This window comes from Phaseolus vulgaris, chromosome 6 (assembly GCF_051622355.1).
Source record: "Phaseolus vulgaris cultivar YP4 chromosome 6, ASM5162235v1, whole genome shotgun sequence".
NCBI classification, from domain to species: domain Eukaryota; kingdom Viridiplantae; phylum Streptophyta; class Magnoliopsida; order Fabales; family Fabaceae; genus Phaseolus; species Phaseolus vulgaris.
The window spans coordinates 27308651-27329049 of NC_143503.1; the positions used below are offsets into that span (position 1 = coordinate 27308651).

General features: G+C 33.6%; 1 protein-coding gene across 4 annotated transcripts; it reads right to left on the reverse strand.

Annotated features, from left to right (window-relative positions):
* Positions 1–245: 245 nt before the first annotated feature.
* Positions 246–20071, reverse strand: PES1 (Esterase/lipase/thioesterase family protein). Of its 4 annotated transcripts, none has more exons than XM_068639545.1 (13): positions 18987–20071; positions 18263–18314; positions 17944–17999; positions 17062–17220; positions 16848–16952; positions 16301–16407; positions 15834–15955; positions 15218–15326; positions 14173–14306; positions 10232–10601; positions 9925–10038; positions 8426–8511; positions 246–709 (listed from the first exon to the last, which is right to left on the reverse strand). In XM_068639545.1, exons 1-13 carry the CDS (start codon positions 19402–19404, stop codon positions 406–408), a joined length of 2136 nt encoding a protein of 711 aa, XP_068495646.1. In that variant the 5' UTR covers positions 19405–20071; the 3' UTR covers positions 246–405. The 4 variants fall into 4 exon arrangements, with proteins under 4 accessions (XP_068495646.1, XP_068495647.1, XP_068495648.1 ...); XM_068639546.2 differs by having other exon boundaries at positions 246–2289; positions 18987–19844; XM_068639547.2 differs by having other exon boundaries at positions 18263–18328; positions 18987–19636.
* Positions 20072–20399: the final 328 nt, after the last annotated feature.

The following is a 20399-nucleotide window of genomic DNA, read 5'->3' on the forward strand; positions in this document are numbered from 1 at the left end:
GAAAATTTAAAATAAAGTATGAAAAAAATTGTAACCCAATGATAATATATGAATATATATCCAAGTTGCTTCTTCTGTTATAGACTTGAGTGGATGCTATATTTCCATAACACAAAAATCTATTACAAATTTATTTTTTCACTATATTTTTTAAACTCCAAATTTTCGGTTCGAGAATAAAGGGCAACTTTAAAAATTTTAAAGAGAACGAGGTGCAAGTCACAAGTTATGAGGTGGAGTAAGAATTTGCCTGAAATCAGTTATGAACTTTGAAGAAAGTTCTATATTTTTTTGGGTATATGCACATTTGATTAGAATATTGGGCATGTACGTGTATCAGTTTACAAATAATTATGATTACAGAAGAATGAGTAATATGAATATGAATATGAATCAAAACGTATTTCAGGGCTCAAATGATGGTGTTGGATCAGTTTCAGGAGGATAAAATATCTGATACAACTTTCTGTCAATGATATTCCTGTATGGATCCTCCTCCCTCTTCTTGATCAAGTATTTCAAATTGCTTTCAACTTCTGACTTAATCTGCAGGTACATTTGGTTGGCACTTTCTCTGTCTTTTAGCATTTTTTCCATGCCTTTTGTTCTTACGGGCTTCCCAAACAGAAAGTAAAAGCGACCTGGTATTTTGGGTACAAGCACAGGAAAACAGAGATTTTGGTTTGCTACCTCACCACTTCTCCCATCTCTGGATTGCAGAAAACACACCAGTGCCTTAGTTGTGAATGAAAATTCCGTAGTTTGGAAATATAAGATATCAGATATATTAAAACATGGTTCTCTCTAACACTCTTACTAATTGAAATTCATTAAGAATGGAAACTTTTAGTAAATTTTACTTCTTAATTAAAAATTATTCCACCTAATTTTGTAATTTCTAACCAATAATAAAGTGTGTAAACTCCTCTTCATAAGTGATAAGTGTGAATGTGTAGTGCTTATAATGGAGAAGATTGAAAACTTTGAAACTTAATTGTTGTTTAATGTCAGAAATTACCTTAATTTAAGAATTATTGAATCAGATTATATATTTTGAACCAGGAAACAAAAGAAGAAATTTAATCCCAACTTTTGTGTAAATTTCATATGAATGTGAAGCATTGGAAAAAAGAAAACAAAGACTTATAAATTAGATCACAAGAAGAAGTAAAGAAAGGAAATTTAAAGGAAGCATCTCGCTAAAGCTAGAAGATTCCGCTCAGGCGAAAATGATTCAGATTAAGTTAATGGTGCATAACTAAACTCGCTCAGGCGAGAATGTTTCCCCCAAGCGAAAATAGCACCGAAAGATCTCGTCTAAGCTAGATTAACTCGCTTGAGCGAGATCTCATTAAATCAACTTTGGAACAGAGTTAAAATAGAAAAAGAGGAGAGAAAAAAAAGTGTTATTGGGAGAAAATAAGAAACTTTGTTCTTAGGAGAAGAAGTTGCTTAGATTAGCCCTTCTTATGTAATTTAGATCAGGAATTAAGCTTGGGTTTTTCCCGGATAACAAAATTTTGGTTAAAAAAGGATTATTTTTCTACACATTTCATTATATATGCAAAGGTTAGTTGTTTGGCCCTGGGTTTTCTCACATCCAACTTTATTAAACATGCCTCAATCATCCCCATGTTTGATTTTGTGATGCAAATTAACTAGAGAATGAGGCAACCTCAATTAACTCTTCAGTAGTGAAAGTGTCTCAAACTGTTTTAAGGTTTCACACTCTCACTTGGTTGACTAATTTTAATTTCTCATTTGTTCTTAATCATTGCTTTCAACTATTTACCTTATCTCAATTTTTATACATCACTATCCTCCCTCAATTTGAGTTATGATTTCAGTCACATATTTTTTTCAAATTTAGTCATTGATCAGTCTATTTAGTTGTTCTAATTTAGAACTAGGGTTTGATTTTTTTTTCCAAAATTTTTTACTATGACTCTTCATAAACAAATTAAGTTACCATCATCTATCTATGTACAAAATATGCAAACATTAACCCATTACTAAATTAAGTTTGCAACCAACAAAAGTTAAAGTAAAAAATATTAAACTAAACTCAACTTAGTAAATTAAAGTTAAACAAAATGATAAAACCAGTTTTTGTTCATGGGAAGATAATGGTATCAATCTCCACTTATGATTCTCTGACAAAATCATCATTCTAGAACTGGTTTGAATCTTCATCTACTGTTCCCATTTTGTGTGCATGTTTTGTATTGAAGCCAGTAAAATCTTCCATTCTAGTTGGTGCATCTCCAACTCTAAACGATCCTGCATCCCCTGAAAAAATTGTGCATGTCCCCAGGCCAAGATAGATAATTATTAAATTCCATGAGTGTCATCCACAGATTATTTTGACCTTGAGCAGAACCATGGTAGAGGTCTTGTTGGATGTACATTATGCCTAGAGACATTCTGCAATTGAATGTGCTTTGTTGAGGATCTGATGTATTCCATCATGTCATAATGATTGGAGTTGAAGGGTGTTGTTGTGAAGGGACCACATAAGGTTGGTCTTCAACCTTAACTAGATGTGGTTGTTGTTGGACTTCTACATTGATTAATGCAATTTTAATCAATAAATTTTTTATCAATGGAAAGTTTGTTTTTTTACTGTTGGGTTCACTGCCACCCCTGGACTTGCACAAAGAGTTGTGATGAGTGCTGAAACCCCCAAAGAGCCTTTGCCTTTTTCATTATTCTTACTAATTTATAAATTTGATTAGAAATTATTTTAACCACATAATCATCTCTGATGATGGAGTGGAGTAAAGCAAGTGACATCTTGTCAAATTTAGATTAGAGACATGATATATATGTACAATATTAGTTAATAGAAAAATCATCCATACCTAAGCTAGAGTCCTCTTATCTTTTAATCCTTAGTGAGTTTCCAATGACTCCTAATTGAAATGATCTGTTTGGAATCTCGTGAAACTTTTAGTGTTTGATAAATACATTCAACATCATCTAGTAGTGCATTTTCTAAGAATTGGTTGATTGCATTTCTGTCACAGTGAATTCATCTACCTTTGACTTTGGCTTTCAAGTCATTTGGACCTTCAGTCCAAGCATATGTATAAAATTCAAGAACTATAATTGGATCATACTTGAGATAAAGATCAGCCAACTTCCTCCAATTTCTTTACAACAACTCATTCAATGAGTCAAATTCTTTAGGTAAAAGTGTCACTTTCCTTTCTGAAATGAAAGACCAAATTTTCAACTAATAATATCTTTGTTGCTTGTCTTTACATGGCTCGATATTTCTTGGTGAATACTCTATAGCTATTTTTCCTTTGTTAAAGCGTGTTGGGTTACATCATGCATACCAAGTGTTTGTTAAAATGCCAATAATATAGAGTTGGCGACGACTGAGAGATGATTATGCTTACATGTGAAAATGGGTCGCACACACGCTTTAACAAAAAGAAAAAGAGTTATAGTTGATTCACCAAGAAATATCGAGCCAAATAAAGACAAGAAACAAAGATATGATGAGTTGAAAACTTAGTCTTTCATTTCAGAAAGGAAAGTAACACTTTTACCTGAAGAATTTGACTCATTTTTGAATGGGTTGATGCAAAATAATTGTAGAAAGTTGGCAGATCCTTATGCCAAGTATGACCCAACTATAGTTCTTGAATTTTACACAAATGTTTGGGCTGAAGGTCCGAATGACTTAAAGACCAAAGTCAAAGGTAAATGGATTCACTATGACAAAAATACAATCAACTAATTCTTAGGAAATCTACTACTAGATGATGTTGAATGTACTTATCAAACACTAAAAGTTTCATGGCATGGACTAAGTGAAAGAGCTATTGTACAAAAAGTTATATATTTCAAACAGATCATTTCAGTTAGGACCTACGGGAACTCACTAAAGATCAAAAGAAAAGATATATAGACTCTAACTCAGGTATAAATCACTTTTCTGCTAACTAACATTATACCTATAGGTTATGTCTATAATCTGAATTTGTCAAGATGTCACTTGCTTTAATCCATCATGAGAGATGATTATGTGCCTAAAATCACTTATGATCAAATTTATAAATTTGTAACACTGGAAATTAGAAAGAATGATGAAAAAGACAAAGGGCTATTTGTGATTTAGAGCACTCATCACAACTCCCTGTGCAAGTCAAGGGATGACAATGAACCCAACAGTAAAAATCGAACCTGCCATTGATAAAAATTGCATAAATCCTAGAGAAGCCTAACAACAACCACACTTTCCACATCTAGTTAATATTGAAGACCAACCTTTTGCAGTCCCTTCACAACAACACTCTTCAACTTTAATCACTATGGAGCACATGATGGAATACATTAGAGTCTTAACAGAGCACATCAAACTGCAGAATGCATTCAACCATAAGGGTATAGTGTACATCCTATAAGACATCTACCATGGTTCTACTCAAGATCAAAATAATTTGTAGATGACACCCATAAAATTTAATAATTATCTATCTAAGCTTGGGGACAAACACAACTTTTCAGAGGAGGCTGTAGCATCTGGAATTGGGACTAGAGTTGGAGATGCACCTGAAGTGGAAGATTTTACTGGCTTCTATGCAGAAGATGCACCAGATATGGGAGCTAGACCATCTGGAGCTACAGCAGATGAAGATTTTAACAAAGAGTTGGTCTAATTCCCATTTCAAGTGCATCTCCAACTCTAAACGATCTTGCATTTCCTGAAAAAATTGTGCATGTCCCCATGCCAAGATAGATAATTATTAAATTCCATGAGTATCATCCACAAATTATTTTGACCTTGAGTAGAAGTCTTGTTGGATGTACATTATGTCCAGAGACATTCTACGATTGAATGTGCTCTGTTGAGGATCTGATGTATTCTATCATGTCATAGTAATTGGAGTTGAAAAGTGTTGTTGTGAAGGGACTATATAAGGTTGGTCTTCAACCTTAACTGGATGTGGAAAGTGTGGTTCTTGTTGGGCTTCTTCTTCATTAATGCAATTTTTCATCAATATATTTTTTATCAATGACAAGATTGTTTTTTTTACTGTTGGGTTCACCGTCACCCCTGGACTTGCACAAAGAGTTGTGATGAGTGTTGAAACCCCAAAGAGCCTTTGATTTTTTCATTATTCTTACTAATTTATAAATTTGATTAAAAATGATTTTAGCCACATAATTATCTCTCATGGTGGAGTGGAGTAAAGCAAGTGACATTTTGTTAAATTTACATCAGAGACATGACCTTAGGTACAATGTTAGCCAGTAGAAAAATCATCCATACAATGTTAGCTAGAGTCCTCTTATCTTTTCTTTTAATCATTAGTGAGTTTCCAGTGGCTCCTAACTGAAATGATTTGTTTTGAATATACAACGTTTATACAATAGCTCTTTCATTGAATCCATTTCGTGAAACTTTTAGTGTTTGATAAGTACATTATTTTAGTGGATTTTCTAAGAATTGGTTGATTGCATTTCTGTCAGAGTGAATCCATCTACCTTTGACTTTAGTTTTCAAGTCATTCGAACTTTCAGCCCAAGCATCTGTGTAAAATTCAAGAATTATAGTTGGATCATAGTTAGGAAAGGATGTCAACTTCCACCAATTTCTTTACAACAACCCATTCAAGGAGTCAAATTCTTCAGGTAAAAATGTCACTTTCCTTTTCTGAAATGAAAGACCAAGTTTTCACCTCATCATATCTTTGTTATTGGTCTTTACTTAACTCGATATTTCTTGGTGAATAACTATAGTTTTTTTTCCTTTGTTAAAGCGTGTTGGATTAACACTAGTTGTACATTTCCACATGTAAGCATAACCATATCTCAGTCAACGCCAACTCTATATTATTGAAATTTTAACAAACACTTGGTATGCATGATGTAGAATACCAAAAGTTACGCATTCAATGTCATTATAATACATCATGTATACCAAGTGTTTGTTAAAATGCCAATAATAAAAAACACAATGGTTTTTAATATTGACATCGACTAAGAGATGTTTATGCTTACATGTGAAGTAAAATGGGTCACACCAAATCCATAATTAGTATTAATCCAACACGCTTTAACAAGAGAAAATAGCTAGAGTTGATTCACCCAGTCCACCAAGTAATATTGAGCCAAGCAAAGACAAACAGCAAATATATGATGAATTGAAAACTTGATCTTTTATTTCAGAAAGGAAAGTAACACTTTTACGTGAAGAATTTGACTCCTTTTTTAATGGGTTGATGCAAAGAAATTGAAGAAAGTTGACAGATCTTTATCGCAAGTATGACCCAACTATAATTCTTGAATTTTACAGATGTTTGGGTTGAAGGTTCGAATGACTTAGTGTCCAAATCAAAGGATGTAATCAACTAATTCTTAGAAAATCCACTACCAAATGATGTTGAATGTATTTATCAAACACTAAAAGCTTCACGAAATAGATTAAGTGAAATAGCTATTGTACAAAATTTATGTATTCCAAACAAATCATTTCAGTTAGAACCCACGAGAAACTCACTAAAGATCAAAAGAAAAGATATATGGATTCTAGCTCAGGTATGAATCACTTTTCTGCTGGCTAACATTGTACCTATAGGTCATATCTCTCATTTGAATTTGTCAAGATGCCACTTGCTTTAATCCATCATGAGAGATGATTATGTGCCTAAAATCACTTATGATCAAATTTATAAATTTGTAACGCTGGAAATTAGAAAGAATGATGAAAAAGACAAAGGGCTCTTTGTGATTTAGAGCACTCATCACAACTCCCTGTGCAAGTCAAGGGATGACAACGAACCCAACAGTAAAAATCGAACCTGCCATTGATAAAAATTGCATCAATCCTAGAGAAGCCTAACAACAACCACATGATGGAATATTGAGCACATGATGGAATACATTAGAGTCTTAACAGAGCACATCAAACTGCAGAATGTCTTCAACCATAAGGGTATAATGTACATCTTACAAGACCTCTACCGTGGTTTTACTCAAAATCAAAATAATTCGTGGATGACACCCATGAAATTTAATAATTATCTATCTTAGCTTGGGGACAGACACAACTTTTCAGGGGAGGCTGGAGCGTTTGGAATTGAGACTAGAGTTGGAGATGCACTTAAAGTGGAAGCTGGAGTGGATGATTCTACTGGCTATTATGCAAAAGATGCACTAGAAATGGGAGCTAGACCATCGGAGTTGCATCAGATGAAGATTTTAACCAATTCCAAAATTATGATTTAGTCACAGAGTTGGACAAAATCATAAGAGATTGATACCGTTATCTTCTTATGCACAATGAACAAAACCTGGTTTTATCATTTTGTTTAACTTTAATTTCAATATTAATTTAGTTTAAGTAGTTTAATTTAGTAAGTTGACTTTAGTTTTAGTATAATATTTCTTACTTTAACTTTTGTTGGTTGCAAACTTAATTTAGTAATATTGACTAATGTTTGCATATTTTGTGAAATTTTGTACATACTGAAAAAATGAATAGTTATAGTAAAAAATTTTGGAAATAGAAATCAAACCTTAGTTCTAAATTAGAACAACCAAATGGACTGATCAAGGACTAAATTTGACAAAATTTGTGGCTGGAACCATCGCTCAAATTGAGAAAGGATAGTAATGTATAAAGATTGAAATAAGGTAAACAGTTAAAAGCAATGACGAAGAACATATGAGGAATTAAAATTACTTTGGGATTCAATTACTTTCCTTGAGGACAAACAAGATTCTAGGTTGGAGGGAAATTGATAAGTGTCAATGTGTAGTATTTATAATTTAAGAAAATTGAACACTTAGGAACTTAATTGTTGCTTAATGTCAGAAAATTACCCTAATCTAAGAATTATTGAATCCAATTATATATTTTGAACAGGGAAACAAATGAAAAAATTTAATCCTAATTTTTGTGTAGACTTCAGATGAATGAGAAGCATTAGAAAAAAAGAAAGCAGAGACTTATAGATTGAATCACAAGAAAAAGTAAAGAAGGGAAATTTAAAAGAAGTGTCTTGCTCAAGCTAGAAGATTTCGTTATGGCAAAAATGATCCAAATAAAGTTAATGGTGCAATAGTAAACTCACTCAGGCGAGAATGTTTCGCCCAAGCGAGAAAAGTCAATAATAAGTTATATGGGCCTATGAGAAATGCTAAGAACATTTTCTCACACCCCTTGGAACACATTCTTTCTCTCTTGTACTAGTTGAAATATAAAATCATAAAAATTTGTGGGTACCAAGTGTTATTCCATAAACCTCTCATGGTTTTATACTTTTCAACAAATTTTAACTATAAGGAGGAAATGTACTACAAATGGTGGTGTTAGCACTACTTGTAAGGCTATATCTTATTTGACTTTTTGTTTTAATTATGAGTTCAACAATAAGCAATAAACATCATTGAGATGGAGAATACTTACCTAAACTTAATTGAGTCACGATTCATTTCTCTTATGCTATCGTTGACTATGGGGATCTTCATTAAGTCGTTGTAGTCAAGAAGCATCTGCACAATTCAAGCAAAAATGTCCAATCAAAAGGTAAGTACAATTAATCAAAGATCAAGAATGCAAGAAAAAACAATTATTTTATTCTCATTCTTAGAGATCTCACATCAACTAGATATAAGAACATTTTATATAATATAAGTGCAAACATCACCTTATAAACTGGTTTGTTAATATTGAGTTAAGCTTAAAATTCCCTTCTTAATACTAATTCCTCTTTCCCACCCCAAACATTTTCATTATTCAACTTGATTTTTCTCTAAACGTTGAATGAGACATTTAAAAAATGAACATTCCTAACATATTAGAAAAAGGAAGGAAAGACTATGTTTGTATTGCAAAACTTTCATTCGGTCCTTCTGCATTCAAATTGATGAATTTGTCATCCAACCTCTAAAAATATGTGATTTTAGTCCTTCTTTATACTTAAACTCATATTTTTTTACCATCACAATGTTGGGGAAGGGCACATTTTTTTATAATTTAAGGACTAATTTTCAATTTGAAAGTACAAGAATCAAAACCAAGTTTGATGAAAAGTTTAGGGACTAGAAATATATTTTTCCCAAAAGAAAAGGCTGAATAGTCATTTAGATCCTTTAAAGTGTATGCTGCCTTATATTAAATCCTTAAGAGCATTGAAATTAAAATTTAGCACCAATGTAAGATTTGTCTTTCATGTTAATTTTTTGTATGGATGATGTTTTAGCTAAGAGAATTAGTTTGCTGATGTGACACGTTAAATGACATGTGAACTGCCATCTATCTTGCCAAGTTGAGGACAAGGTGGCAATTGACATGTTAATTAACGTGTTATGTCAGGAAACTAACTATTACAAAAGACCAATGTGAAAGACGAAACTTATTTTGGGTACTAACTTTTAATTTCAATGCTTTTAGAAAGTGACATACAGTATCAATGAGTCAAAAGGCTATTTAGCCAAAAGAAAAACGATCTTCTGATGAAAAAATCTACACCTCCATTTACTCCACTTTTAACATTGACTTTAAAGGCAGTGAAATCAAGCATACTATTATATTCTATACTCAAAGAGATTAAAAACTAGACAAAGGATTTTGATATCATTTTGTGGCTGGCATCTATGATCCATCTTGCAAATGATATTGATCCAAGCAGAATGGACAGGCTAAATTATGCATGTGATGTGACTCCTCTAAATTGTGCAACTTATTTTAGAAAGAAAGTAACAAATCTTGGTTGTTAATAAAAGAAGTCAATGAGCAATATGGTGTGCACATATATAACAAACCATGAGTGTATTGAAATATTAAGCATTGATTTTCTCAGCAATAACCAAAATTACTTCACTCGTACTGACTTTAGAAGAGCCTCCCACATCCCTAAAGTATGGTGGTTAAAAAAGAGAGTGATAGAGAAAGTAGAAACCTACTTCAGCTATATCATCTTCCCCCACAGCTCCAAATGGCACAATTGTGGCACCAAATCGTGCAGCCATTCTCACAAATTCAGGATGATCAGGCCAAATCAACTTGTATTCTTCCCCCTAGCAATTGGGAGTTCAGTCAGTTTTAAAGTAGAAGCCACCATCACATAATAGTAAATGCTGATCCCAAAAATTGCACATAGAAACATCAACTGTATGTTTTAGTAATGTGATTGCATAAAGTAACTGAATCATAGATGCTATGCTACATAGTTGGATAAGAAACGTAGATAAAACAATAAAACTTATGTACCTTATAATGGAGAGCCTCACGGGCACCACCAGGATATAGGAGAACATGTGACTTTGTTGAAAGTAATTTGAAAAGATTGCTTGCTGAAACAGGCACCCCACCAAATATCTTCACCCAATCAAACATAGAAAACTCAGATGATAAACTCTCCGTTTTAGGCATGAACAGCTCCGGATGGGCTATTCCACGAAGGGCAATACCTTTCTCACTTAAAAATTCATCTGTAAGTGAGATAAGCTCTAACCCCAACAACATATGATAACCAACATATAAGACAGGACCTTCTTCTGGAACACCAGAGAGACCTTTTACAATCTTTCCATCCTCCAAGGTAGAGAAAAATACAGATCCGGTAACAGAGCGAAATGGCCTACCATCCACATTAGTAGCATGTCAGCTTTAAAACTACTATTCTCATTTGTTTGGAAACAAGTGCTAGTTAAACTGTTAAAGAAGATTATTGAAGTAAGGCTGACGTAAATTGCAGGCTTGAGCCTAAGAGAAGTAGGATTTAAGTGTAGGTTTCGCATTTACTCATATGAATACACATACACCCATCTGTAAATGACTTTCTCCATTTAGGTACTATGTATTAGACTATCAGTATAAACAAACAACTAGAATGGGTGGAGGCAGAGGAGTGGCTAACAGCACACGAGAAAAGATAAGCAATTTAATGAAAAATGCCTTTCTTATCTTATACAGAATCAGAAACTTCTGTCGAAATTATTAGATACAACTGAGAATAAGCAAGGAATAACAAAAGATGCACATGAAGAGATCAAGTAAATAACAGTAGTCTAACAAATCAAATTATGGGGCCCATATTTTATCCATGATTCTAGTTGCAAACCGAGTGCATTTGGCTGCTGCCACAAAAAAGATCTGGCTATGTTCAATATACAGCAAGTTTTACCATAAAAACTGCACATTATGCAATTACTATTAAATTCACTACGCCCACAAGCTTCTATTTGCAAAACATTATGCATAATGATTTTATAAAATATGGCATGAAGCCCACGAAAGATCAGTATAGCAGGTCACAAAGACTAAACTCTTTCACATTAACACTGTTATAACCAACAGCATAATAGAATGTTTTCAGTAAATGCAATACAAGCTTGTATAAGATTTTCTTGGTATTTTCAACTAATATTTATGATGTGCATTAAGAGGATTTCCAATGGATAGTTGGAAACTAATCCCTTTTGAGGTAGAAAAGAACGCCAAAATGGATATAAGCTCTCTTATAAATGCCTTGTTTACATACATACTGTGAACAATCGATCACCTAGTCAATACGTTTAAAGAACTAGCTATCTTTGAACCAGGCCTTGCTGGTTTTCAACCCATATTTATGTATGCATGTATGTACACCAGTACACATCTCAAATTTAAAATTTAAACCATATTATCTTCTTGTACAAAATGCTGAATTCTTATTTAATGCTTTTATAAAATTGAATTGATTAGTAGATATCTAAAAACTTAGAAATCAAATCATAAACTACAAGCAAACTAGCAAGTTTTCCATTCATTACACTGGTACTTTTAAATTTAAATTTAAAATATGGGATAAAAATGCACAAATTGTATACAATGGTAAAATCACATCTTAAGAACAAATAAAGATTAAATTGAGATTTCTTCACCTTCAATAATAAGAATTCTATATTGTTAGAAGGAATAAACTAAAGGGATGCCTTTTTTATAGAATTGAGAAATAAAACACGGAAATAAATTATTTGAATCAAGAAATATAATCTATATCTCAATCAATTCAATAGAGTGAGTCAAAGATTCAAATTCAAATGACTAATAGTATTTGAGAGAGAGAAATCTGAAAAGATAAAATGAGATACTCATGAGTATATCTTCAAAGTCTTTTCATTTAAGAATGAATATGTTAGAGATCTCACATCGGCTAGAGATAAAGACATTTTCATAATATATAAGTGGGTGCAAACCTCACCTTATAAACTAGTTTCATAAGATTGAGTTATAAACTTAAAGTTCATTTCTTAATATAGTATCATACTCATTTAGAGTTGTCCTCAAGGAGCTAAGATAGCCCAACGGTTAAAAATATAGGAAATAAAGATAAAAAGGAAAACATAAATAAAGCTTATGACAAAAAGGCCCTAGTAGCCCATTATTGCATTGCAGAGGAGGAAATTGACAAGACTTTGAAGTATGAGTCTACTAGGCAAGGTGAGACTTGACAAAGAACATAATATTGTCAAATCAATGCAACAAAGACATTAACTAACAAGAGCAACCGCCACCAGGCTTGGTTTTGTTGTGTGCTGGTTTTATGCAGATTCAGGTTTTGGGACTGCAAATCTGTCCTAATAAATATAAAATGGAATATGCACTTAATTATAACATAATTCTTCTGATTATGCAACACTCCCCCTCAAGTTGGTGAATGTATATCTATCATTCCCAACTTGCAAGTAAGATCTTCAAATTGTTTTGTGGGAAGTCCCTTAGTAAACATATCTGCCAATTGGAGTCTTGAAGGAGAATGTACTCAGTGGCTATAAGACCATCATCCAACTTCTCTTTAATAAAGTGTCGGTCTATATCTACGTGCTTTGTTCGATCATGTTGAACCGAATTGTGTGCAATACTGATAGCGGACTTATTATCACACGCCAAACCCATAGGAGCTTCATATTTTATTTTTAGGTCATCAAGTATGATCTTCATCCATAAGAGTTCACACACCCCTTGAGCCATGGCTCTAAATTTGGCCTCTGCACTTGATCTTGCAACTACATTTTGCTTCTTGCTCCTCCATGTCACCAGATTTCCACCCAAGAACATGCAGTAGCCTGTGGTGGATCTCCTATCAACAATCGATCCTGCATAGTCAGCATCAGTATATACTTTCATGGATAAGTTTTCCCCCTTGGCAAGATCCTGAAAAACACAATGGGAAGGGAAAAATACCACTGCACGTGCAGTGGTATTTTCAGGATCTTGCCAAGGGGGAGAACTTATCCATGAAAGTATATACTGATGCTGACTATGCAGGATCGATTGTTGATAGGAGATCCACCACAGGCTACTGCATGTTCTTGGGTGGAAATCTGGTGACATGGAGGAGCAAGAAGCAAAATGTAGTTGCAAGATCAAGTGCATAGGCCAAATTTAGAGCCATGGCTCAAGGGGTGTGTGAACTCTTATGGATGAAGATCATACTTGATGACCTAAAAATAAAATATAAAGCTCCTATGGGTTTGGCGTGTGATAATAAGTCTGCTATCAGTATTGCACACAATTCGGTTCAACATGATCGAACAAAGCACGTAGATATAGACCGACACTTTATTAAAGAGAAGTTGGATGATGGTCTTATAGCCACCGAGTACATCCCTTCAAGACTCCAATTGGCACATATGTTTACTAAGGGACTTCCCACAAAACAATTCGAAGATCTTACTTGCAAGTTGGGAATGATAGATATACATTCACCAACTTGAGGGGGAGTGTTGCATAATCAGAAGAATTATGTTATAATTAAGTGCATATTCCATTTTATATTTATTAGGACAGATTTGTTAGTGATTTGATTTGTAAAGCTTTAAACACCCATTATTTCTTGATTTCATTACCTATTATTTCTTTCCTTAATTAGGTTGTAAAACAGTCTATAAATAGAGACTGTAATCACATTTGTAAAATATCTCAGAAATATATTTCATCTATTTCTTTCCACTAGTATCTTTATCTAGTTTAAGGTTTTGAGTTAAGTGGTGTATCGCTTAACTTTGATCTAATTGTTGAATGCTTAATTAGGAGTTTTTATGTATAAGGGTTGGAACACCCCTAAAGTGTTTCTTTTAAATTCTATTAATTCATTGCTGATAAAAAAAAAAAAAAACTAACAAGAGCAACAAAAAAATGAACATAATATAGCCAAATCAAATTACCCAACCACTTGATCCATTGCATATCTGAATTCTGTCATACTGGGAGGAATGAAATCCCTGACCAAATCAGGCCTTCGCGAAGGACGGTACATGCAAGTTCCCCTGATGATGGTCAATAGACCAATACCATCTTCCTGCACTTGATAATAAGTTGTTATCACTGAAGCTATATAGGAAGTAAGTCTGCAACTAATATAGTTAAACTTAATACAGCAATATAACATGGCTAGCGAGTTCATGATGTTAATCACATGATGCAAAGGACTGTGTTAAGGTTATGCAGAAAGTAAAGGCTTTAGAAAAACAAAAAAACACATCCTTTTGTATGCCTATTGGTCCATGGACAAGTACTGAAATTAGAAAATGCTCTTTACAGCATTTGTGATTATAAGATTCCCTGAAAGTAATAAACATAGATAATTTAATAAAGTATTAAAAAAATACAAAATAAGATAAACTCAAACTTTTCGAAAGCAATCCTAGAAAAGAAAAAAGAAAAACTTTACAAATCAATTAAAATGAAAATTATGAAGAGAAAATCATCAATTTGGTCCTCCAAAGTTTCATGCACCCAAACATTAGTCCTCCAAAATATTTATACGCCAGATTGGTCCCTAAGATTTTTTTACTACATTGTTCTCCAAAGATTGTCACCACTTTAACCCCTCAAAGATTTGATACAAATATTATTTGTGCACCCTTAAATCCTCCATAAGGATTAAAATGGTGATATAATGCAATAGTCTACCTATTATAGGAGTCATCAAGTGAAAGAATTATCTTATTATAGAAGGGACTACTTTCGACCATTCAAGCTTATATAGATGTGAGAACATTATCTTATCATAGAAGGTTGAAGGAACCAATTTCGGCCACTCAATCTTATGTAGATGGTCAAATTTAGAAGTTACATGGTCGCTAGAAAATATCCTCAACTTTATAGATGATAGTTGAAAGCAGTCTCACTTAACACACCCGGGGTTATCAAGTGAGAGCATTATCTCAAATTACCATAGTTGCAAGTATATACATTCACTTCACGTACCAGGAGAAGGGTGTGTCCACTGTCCTTAAAGACACGAACTTTGCAGTTTGACAATAATCCCGCAAGTCTTTTAGCTTCATTTACGCTGGGTAGCAAGTTATCCTTACCGCTAGAATGGAAATATTGTCAGCATCCAATGGAAAATATTTACTAGAAAGCAACTTATACATCTTAATTATATATGAACACGAGAGTCTCAAAATTTGGGTGAGAAAATGTTAAATTCGTACACAACATTGTTGACTCGGTTAAAATGTAAGAGCTTAAGTCATAAATCAATAAATTTAAGTTAGCACAAAAGATCCAATACAGCATTGACCTATAAGAATATGAGAACTATAAATCTGAACCATACTACCATACAAGCATATATACATTATTGATCTACTACTAGGTTATATCGTTCTGTAGGTTATTGTGGCAGAATTCTTGTATTATATTACAATAGCCACATATATTAGGTTGGGTTGGTAACATGAATCAAACAAAGCCATAACATATTGCAAGTACAAATTTAGCTTTGTGAGGCAATTAGAAGAACGTTTGTGAGATGAAAAACAAAACTATACAACGCAGTATTATAATGTGAGGTGTAAATTCTAAAGAGAGTAAAAACCTAGCAAGCACAAGTACTTCAGCTTTAACGGCATGAAGACGAGAATTAGCATATGCAGCAGCTGATTTCAGAAGTTTCAGCTTCCAAAGAAGAGTATCCCTTGGTATAACGTTAGCCAGCTCCTGACAATACATAATACAGTTAAATACAGATGCAGCTGAGCATAATCCCATATTATATGAACTTCGTAATATTTTGTCTAGAAAATAGAACAACAGAAAAGGATAGAGGAAAAAGGCAAATACTATTATAATCTAGAAAATAAGAGGGATAATTAAACAATCACAAGTTGAAAGAAAAAACTTCATAATTGTGTACATGCTAGTGTGTGTTACAAGAGGTTAGGAGCTAAATCCATCCAAAAGCCTGTAATTATTGTCAATTAGCTAAACTTAGATGCAATATAGCCCTAAACATTAAGAGATATAGAGAGAAAGACCAAGGACAGAATATTAAAAGCTTCTTACAGGAAGACATGGCAGTAAGGCAGTAAGGTTGTGTGATAATTGTTCAACTTTTTTGACAGGAGGAAGTCTATTTCCAATATTGACTGATGCCATCTTCACTGGATCGCCTGGTGTCATTAAATATAACAGTATATATGAATTAATGAGATAATATAAAGAACAGCAAGTTTGTTATGATACTGATATCAACTTATCTTCTTGAGACCTCATTCTATTGAATCAGAACTTAGAGATTAGGTTCTGTTCCCCTATTGTTTGTTATCCTCCTAGCAATGTGCTACAGAAGTGTGTTTTTTTATCAGCAATGTGCTACACTGGTGTGTGTGTGTGTGTGAGCACATACTCTGACATCTTTAGTTGTTGAATACAATTCAGTCCCACATACTTTATAAAATTCATTTGAAATAGATGTAATTATTTATTAGGCATAATTCACAAGATATAGAAAAATAAGAATTGGATTATTATCCATAGAATTTGCAAATGAATTATATCTCCATGAATATTCATATGTAACAGCTAGAATCTTAAGAAAAATATTATTTACCCATAATAAAACTAAGAACAAAGGGAACAGCAACATGCAGTTCATCAGGTAAAGCCTCCAAGATAGGAAACAAAGGTTGCAACTGAGATTGGCCAAAGGATGTAGCTGTCATTGAAAAAGGTATATTGTCAGATTTAAGTTGAAAATTGACAAGACATCACCAACTAAATACATTAACAATTGACAAAAAGGAATACACTATTGATAGAATCACCTGGATTGGATAATATCAGTACCAGGTCAACTGTTGGATTGTGAGCAGCAACAGCAAGTGCTAGACTTCCACCAAACGAATCACCTACCAGATAGATTGGTTTATTTGGAAACAAAGCATGTTCGAGCTTAACAGCTTCTCCAACAAGTTTCACCAGCTCTTCAAAAATTTGAAAATTAAAAAGGAAAACTCTCAGATTAAGTATATAATATGGCTTCGCTAGCATGTTTGAATTTATTCATTTATAAAATTTTACAATCAAGATCATGTTTAGGTTTGCATAATTCTTAGGGAAAGACATCTTTTAGTTTGAAATTTCAAACAAAAGGATAAGAAGACAATGTGAATGGTTGATAAGTTTTCCTTTTTTATTTTAAGATTACTAGCAGATAAGCAAGATTCCTGAGATTAGTTAGCCATTGGCAGTTCAATCTGTTCCAGATCACAGAAAGGGTTTCTGGAAGGGAAAGTGGGAGAAGGAGGAAATCCCTCCAATCTAGGATTGGATTCTGATTATCAGAGTGCCCAAAGGAAGAGTCACTCAGTCACCCAATTCAGAATTCCCATAATGTTTCTCATAAGATCTATTTTAACCATCTACTTCCTTTTTGTTTAAAATTTGAAGCATCGACATGCTTAATTGAATTTTATGCTTCAAATTTACGACTACCCCACTTATAAATGTTCAATGGGTACATGAGCTGCATCACATTTGAACTATGCCAATGTAGAAGTATGTTTCAAGAGCATTAAACAAATTGAAATTGAGAAGTTCCAGATGCTTCAATAAAAATGAACAACTCAAATTAAGCACTCTCATATCATCAAAAGCAACAAAGAACTTTCAAAAGTTGACAAAAGCATACATTAAAAAGCAAAGACCTTCAAATGGTGTTCGATCATGAACTGGGACATGCAAGCAACGAACTTCAAAAACCCTGCATTACATAAAGTAAAGATCAAAAGAGAAAGCGAAATAAAATTACATGAACCAACATAGAATAATTGTTCTAAACAATATAACAAGCATATCCATCAAGAAGCTTAATATTTCATCAACCTTCAACAAGAAGGACCAAAAAAATAAAATCAGACCATTGTAAAACTGAGTAATATCTCAGACATACAATTTCAAAATGCTAAACAAACGCAATTTTAAAGTAGTTTTCAACTAACTATTAAAATACAAAAAACAACATACTTCCCAAGAGCTTGATGGTGCAAAGTGAGACCCAGTCCCGTGCCATCCATCCCTGCACGAGTTAAACTAGAGAAATTTCAACACTCTACATTTTCAATTTCAACATTCAATATTTCAACATTAAGAGTTAATACACAATTTCAATTTGGGGTTTGAAAGTAGCAACTAGTACCACTCTGTCACCTAAAAGTTTTCATCTATACAAATCATCAGTCTTTGCGAATGAAACTGTTTTCAGGTTAAACACTCATTCACACTTACTCAAATATACGTAGATATACACACTCTGATTTCTGAGGACCGAACTTTCAACCAATTTATTACAATTCAAAGTTTCCAAGATTGAAAACAATCAACCACAACTGTAAAGTTAAATATGGCCCAATATCAAAGAAACCCATTCAATCCAGTGTTTTAAAAGCATGCAAAGAAACCCATCCAACACTAACAATCTCACCTATTAGTAAATGTTTTTCTTCTTAAATTACAAAATCACAAGTAAGGTTCATTAAACTAAGAAGTCGCGCACAAATTTCTTTTATTGTCATCTCCATTAAATATTAGCAGAAAAAAGTGTGTCAGAATAAAGAAGCTATGTTACTAAAGTATAAAGAATGAACGTGTCACAAAAATGTTTATAAGGAAGACAATTTCATGGCTAGAAGCCTCATGCAAACATATCACACACAGTGAATGCATGAAGTTCAGAAGTGTAAATTTGTACCAGGTAAAAACAGAAGAGTAGGAGAATCCTTCAAAGGGGGGCCACATTCAACTGGGCAAAACCACCGAGGTGGGCCTCCATCTGATCTGCAAATCTCCTTAGCAGCGGCAAAGTAATCCTCCACGCTCCTTCTCCCATACCCATCATCCCAAAGCGCTGCCAAACCTTCTGCTTCACCCTTCTTCTTCTTCTCCTCAACTCCCAACAACCGCACCTTCGTTTCCTCCTTAACCAACGAACCACCAATATGATTCTTCTGCGTCCCCACTACCACCGACGAAGATCCATTCACAGACTCCGACGACAACACCGTAGAGCCTCCACCCTCCAAACTCTGAGCCCGAACTCCAAACCGGTGCCTCGTAAAGCACCTTACAGAACCAACGGGCGAGACTAGAAAACCCCCAACCGAGGCCATCACAATTCACAGTGATTGAACTGAACTCACTCACCCAACCCAACTAATGTTCACTCTTCTGTTGTCATTGTTATCACCACACTTTCCGATGCAGAGAAGAATGGACCAAGAAAAGAAAAGAAAAATGGTGGTACTTTTCTACACTTGCACGCGGTTCTTGTTATGCATGCTTCTGAGAGTTTATAGTACCAAAGAAACAAAACAAAGAAGTCGTGTGTTGTTTGTCGTGCAAGGGCGCGTGGGTCACATGTTTGGGTTTTGATCAGCGGAAAAGGCTGAAAAAGAGTGAACGAATAATAGAAGCGAAATTGCAGCAACACACACGGTAGGAACGGAGCGCGTAGTTACACCCGCGCCATACCACGAAAATCGAAATGACTTTAGGTTGGGGTGTTGTAAGAAACTGTGCCAGACATAAAGATAACAATGATTCTTGTTCCAGCGAACGGCAATGAACCACGTGGGATTTTATGGGATTTTATTATTCTTAAAAGTAATATAAATTAAATCATTAGGACCCAAAAAATAAATAATATTATGACAAGAAAAGGTAACGGACATTCTTTTCTGAAGAGAGATATTATTACTATTATTATTAGTTAGCAAATAGTTATTATATTCCATAATTATGTGTTACTTACGTTCTCCAAGTGACAACCGCGGATCTAACCGAGATATTTTTCAGATACTATATTATATAATATGACTATCTCAACAGTAATACACATTTAATAATGTTGTAGACTCAAGAGTGAGTTTTTAATATTGTAGGGTCATGCAAAACTAATTTACTCAAATTAATGAATCATTTGAGACAATTGATGCTACGAAGAGTTTGTGGTCATAAACATAATACAAATAATCACTTCACATGGGTAATCACTTTGATCGTGATAGTAGATTTATAAAAAACTGTCATATTTTATATTTGTTGGTTCGAGTAACCAGTATAATATAGGATTAGTTCTGATTGATGAGTGAAATCAATGATGTTA

Coding starts and splice junctions, on each gene's coding strand:
- PES1 (XM_068639545.1), bottom strand. CDS start 19,404: ATGGCCTCGGTTGGGGGTTTTCTAGTCTCGCCCGTTGGTTCTGTAAGG. Junction 18,315..18,986: donor TACTCTTCTGTTTTTACCTG/GTACAAATTTAC, acceptor TAACTCGTGCAG/GGATGGATGGCACGGGACTG. Junction 16,953..17,061: donor ACTGATATTATCCAATCCAG/GTGATTCTATCA, acceptor TTTCAATGACAG/CTACATCCTTTGGCCAATCT.